This window comes from Mesitornis unicolor, unplaced genomic scaffold (genome assembly GCF_000695765.1).
Source record: "Mesitornis unicolor isolate BGI_N332 unplaced genomic scaffold, ASM69576v1 scaffold31875, whole genome shotgun sequence".
Taxonomy (NCBI): Eukaryota; Metazoa; Chordata; class Aves; order Mesitornithiformes; family Mesitornithidae; genus Mesitornis; species Mesitornis unicolor.
In genome coordinates, this window is record NW_010185341.1 from 1757 (window position 1) to 6529 (window position 4773).

Here is a 4773-nt window from a genome sequence, read left to right on the forward strand (position 1 = left end):
ATCTCCGTTGCGGCGCTGCATTTGAATGCCTAACGTAGCCTCAGGCGGGTCAGCCTTTTAGGAAGGGTTGCCTTCACACTAAGAGGCTTTCCTTGTACGAATCGTTCCATTAAGATTATGCATTACTTTTGACCTTGTTTGAGAGTGGATGTGGTGTGAATTTACTACTTCTCCCATCTAATTCATCCCATTTATTTTATTGCATGTTTGATGCCCTTTTTCTCCCTTCTTTTTTTTGTTTTAGTGATACAAATGAGGTAGACATCCCTCCAAACACCCGTGTAGGAACAAAACGCTATATGCCTCCTGAGGTGCTGGATGAAAGCCTGAATAGAAATCACTTTCAGTCGTACATCATGGCTGATATGTACAGTTTTGGACTCATCCTTTGGGAGATAGCAAGGAGATGTGTTTCAGGAGGTAAAGAGCTGGGAGATCGCTTTTAATTGTGCCAGTGAACCCCATTTATAACACAAATCTTTAATTACATCCTTTTCCCTGAGTAATTGTTTTACTGTAATAAACAAATTTGGATAAACCATATAGGTGACTCTCTAATATCTCTTTTCGTATTGAAACTTATTTTTAAGCATCAGTCAGTGCTATTTCAGCAGCGAAGATTTAGACTGTATTTTAATGGCTCATTTGAAGGCAGCGGATGCCTGCACTGAAGAAGTAATAACGAAACTCATTTGGGAGCCTTTTCCAATGACAACACTTTTTTTTTTTTGCAAACTGGGGCTATTCAGCTATTTCAGCAGAAAAAAACCATAGTGATTTCTTTGTTTTGTTAAAATTAAATAGAATGAAGAGGACAAACAACTTGGGGGTATTCCATGCCACTGTTTAAAATAAATAATCTATTTACAAGACACGAAAAAAAAACCAGAGGGAAGTGGAACTTATTGCATTGCTGTCATACCAGCGATGTGCCTCATTTCCTTCTGGTATCAGGTGTTCAAGCATGAGGATAGCAAAGATAAAGCAATGCCACCAGCTGCAGTCTCGGGGCATAGATCCATCCTTGTACGCATAGGCTATGTGTGCTTTCTGCATGTAGAGCTCAGTGCAGTACAAAAATGATGGGTGTTATTACCTCTATTTTGCCACTGAGGAAAGTTAAATGCAGAGAAATGGCTTGGCAGCGGTTTTGTGCCAGATTGGTGGCAAGTAAGAGCAGAACATGTCTCTCTCGGGTCTGCGCTACCTTCACCAGACTTTATGGGTCTTTAAAGCCTGTGGTTTTGTGCTGAATGCTCGCTCCATGCTTACCCAGGAGGAGCTGAATTTCGCTGATGAGCAAAGTGATCCCTGTGTTTACAAACTGTACTGCAGTGATGAGATGTAAAATCTGTAATGTTGTCTTTGTGCACAGAAAATGTCATGTTCTGAAAAGGCACAGAAATGCCCTTTAATATATACCAGGTCTGCTAATAAGAAGGTGACCTAATTTAAGGTTAGTTCTCTGCCAAATTACACTGATACGGGTCCTACCCTAATAGTTCTTTCTGTGATAACTTACTGGGGGTTGCTGATCTGGATAGTGGTAGAAACTGTCTCATTTAGGAAATAACTATGCTTTTGGATTAAGATACCTGGCCAGTCTTTACATGGCAATGGTTACACTGGAATTTGACTATGGCAAACTTCTATGACAGGGAAGTCCTTTTTAAGGAGAAGTATATCTAATTGTTAAACACTGTAGTCAATCTGTTATGAAATGAGAGGGGAAGAGGGTTGTGTAAAGTGTCTTCAGCAAGTGATGGGCAACTACTTGCTTTTTTCAGGAATAGTTGAGGAATACCAGCTTCCGTACCACGACCTTGTGCCCAGCGACCCCTCGTATGAGGACATGCGGGAGATCGTGTGCATCAAGCGACTACGCCCTTCGTTTCCCAACAGATGGAGCAGTGATGAGGTATCCTCCCTGTTAAAATGCAGCCTTTCTTTTTAATCAGAGTGAGTGAGTGAGATTGACCCAATTTACTTCATTTTGAGTCAGGAGGAGCTTTACGACTGGTGCTAGCACCAGTCACGGTGTAACAGGGCTCGGGAAGGACCTCGAACTCCTCAGGTACCCCTGCTGAAGGTGTTCAGAGCCCTAGGAGCTGTAGCATACGATATTAGCAAGCAGGCTCCTCGTGTGGTGTCTACCAGATCCCACAGCAATAGCAGGCTGTGCTCAGACCGTCTCAGTCTCTCTGTTTTCCTCTTGCACTCATTTTGCTTTCTGCACCCAGCATTAATAGCATTAAATCAGTGCTAGCCAAAATTACAGAAAGAGAAATTATTTTATAGTGTACAGTGCAGTGGCAATGTAGCTGGTGCACTGACAGCTCCTTCAGCACGTGCTGGTATGTGGGCTGTAATGCCAACCTTTTTCCTTTTTTTAAAAGAAGAAATAAACAAACAAACAAACAAACCAAAAAAAAGCAAATATCTCCTGTCACTTTGAAATGAAACGAGCATACAGCTTTCCTGTGATCATAGGTGTGCAGGGTTGGAAACACAATTTTATCATGATTGTATGCTAACATTATTGCAGAATATTAATTTTCTCTATTATGGTATTGAGATGCAATAGTGCACACCATCGTAGCCCTCCTGCACCAAGGAGCAATGATCATTCACTGTTTTACATCTTTGCATTTTAGCAAAGAGGGCTCCAGGTTTGGACTTTTGGAAGAGATGTAGGGTCTAGAAAATGTTTTCCAAAGTAAACAAGGAGGTGAGAGGGCTGGAGGAGAATCTGAACTCTCCCTGCCAAGCATCTCTAATGAAGCAGAAATGTGCTTGTGGGATCAGAGGCAAACAGTTGAGGTACCGCAGACAAACCCGCTGGCTACTCTCGAGATGCTATGGAGGAGAGGTCATTAATCATGTTAATTGGACCAGTTTAATGCTGTAAAGTCTTCTACAGCCACAGGAAAAAATAAAACACCTTCCTTGGGAGGCTCAAGGACTTGTGCAACAGCCAGTGTGGGAAGATCTAACAGAGAATCACCTGCCTCATGCTCTTCCTAACCAAATCCCTCAAAGCCTTCAAACTGGGAGTGGAAACACTTGAAGAAGTGCTGTTAGCATTGATCCCGAGAAGGGCTTTTGTGTGGCTGTACACCACATGTGCTTGGTCTGTTAACATGTGTATTGAGGACTGGGGAGGCTCCTTGAAATAACTGATCTTGATCAACCGGTTAGTGCCATCGGTAATCCCACTTCAGGAATTGTAGTGATGAGAGGCACACTCGTTAGTGCATAAAACCCCGTGTATCAGCAGAACACATTTATAAAAATCTACATTAATCTGGAAAGCATTGGACTGATCTCCATCAAAATGGAGAACATGGACGGGATGAAAAGCATCTCTTCTCCTGTTGTAGCAGGCAGTGTGAATCCGTAGGCTGATGGGGTCATCACCCAGCTGTGGTGGCTTATGGAGGGTGCTTTTATGTTTGGAAGCAGGCAGAGTAGGGATGTTTGCCCCTTTTCCAGGACGGCAAAGGCAACACTGAGATTCTGTCAGCCAAGAGAGGTGTTGCTGGGAGGCAGAGGAGGGTCTGGCTATGTTTTGGAAGTGAGCAGTGGTTGGAGCAGGACAGGGCAGAGCCAGGTGCTCGCAGAAGGCTTTCCCATGGGCTCACACTGTGCTGTAGCCCAGGGGCCGGTCACTGGCTGAGGAAAATGAATTTGGCTGAATTTGTACCGCAAAGGGCTCGCTGTACAAAGCCACACTTGTGTGGGTCAGCCTCAGGGAGATTTTCTGCATGGATCTGGGGACGAGAGACAAGAAAAGTGCTTTTGTGGAGCGTACAGCCAAATCTAGACTACTACTTGTCATAAATTATAAGAGTAATTGCTATGTTTTGAGAACTCTCCTTAATATACAGAAAATAATAGCTCTTGAAAAGTAATTTTTTTTTGGCTACCCTTAGAAAGGACCTTTGTCCTTCAGTTTTTTGGCACTGCTGCCATTCTCCTTTCCACTGACCCAGGTGGGACTTTCTCTCCCGTTTCTCTCCGCAGTGCCTACGGCAGATGGGGAAGCTGATGATGGAGTGCTGGGCTCACAACCCCGCCTCCCGCCTCACGGCCCTGCGGGTCAAGAAGACACTTGCCAAAATGTCAGAGTCGCAGGACATTAAACTCTGACTCGGCCAGAGGCAGCTCTTCTCATGAAGGCCCACGGAAAAGGACTTTCTCGTGCGGGCAGAAGTCCCGAAGAGGCATTGAAAGTCTTCGCTAACAAGTACCGCGAATGCAGTCATGTTTAAGGTCAGCTGTAAGTTTGTTTGACAGCTTTTGACGAGGTAATCCCTCACCGAATCAGCTGAATTTTGACATACAAGTTTGGAAGAGGTTTGTCTGCCCTTGTTTACACGGGGAAATACAGTTTTAGTAACTGGTTTAAGATTATGCATGTTGCTTTCCATGAAAGCCACTTATTATTTTATTATTATTATTGTTATTATTATTATTTTGATTGTTTAAAAAGATACTGCTTTAAATTTTATGAAAATAAAACTTTTGGTTAGAAGTAAAAAAGATGTATATTGTTACATTAAAAAAAATAATTTGAAGAAAACTGTGCTGAAAATGAAAGCAAAGCGACTTTTTCATTTATAAAGAGACTATTGCACTCCAGCATTTAAAAGAAAAAATAGAGAGGGTCTGTGCAAGGGCACAGACTGTGATGGGGTCTGTGATGGAGCCCAATGACATCCCTGCCATCATTGGCACTGGCAGAGGCCTGTCCCGGGGGAGGTGCTTTGTTTA

At 43.2% G+C, this 4773-nt stretch overlaps 1 protein-coding gene across 1 annotated transcript; it reads left to right on the plus strand.

Annotated features, from left to right (window-relative positions):
- The first annotated feature begins 244 nt into the window (after window positions 1-244).
- On the plus strand, window positions 245-4558 carry LOC104540892 (bone morphogenetic protein receptor type-1B-like). Its single transcript, XM_010184811.1, has 3 exons — window positions 245-420; window positions 1788-1918; window positions 4024-4558. The coding sequence occupies exons 1-3, from the start codon at window positions 300-302 to the stop codon at window positions 4147-4149; spliced, it is 378 nt and encodes a 125-aa protein (XP_010183113.1). The 5' UTR covers window positions 245-299; the 3' UTR covers window positions 4150-4558.
- The last annotated feature ends 215 nt before the right edge of the window (window positions 4559-4773 follow it).

Bases quoted from the DNA above. Each gene is read 5' to 3' on its own strand.
- LOC104540892 (XM_010184811.1), top strand. From the start codon at position 300: ATGCCTCCTGAGGTGCTGGATGAAAGCCTGAATAGAAATCACTTTCAG. The intron at 421-1,787 runs GTAAAGAGCTGG...TGCTTTTTTCAG, and splicing joins AAGGAGATGTGTTTCAGGAG to GAATAGTTGAGGAATACCAG. The intron at 1,919-4,023 runs GTATCCTCCCTG...TTCTCTCCGCAG, and splicing joins ACAGATGGAGCAGTGATGAG to TGCCTACGGCAGATGGGGAA.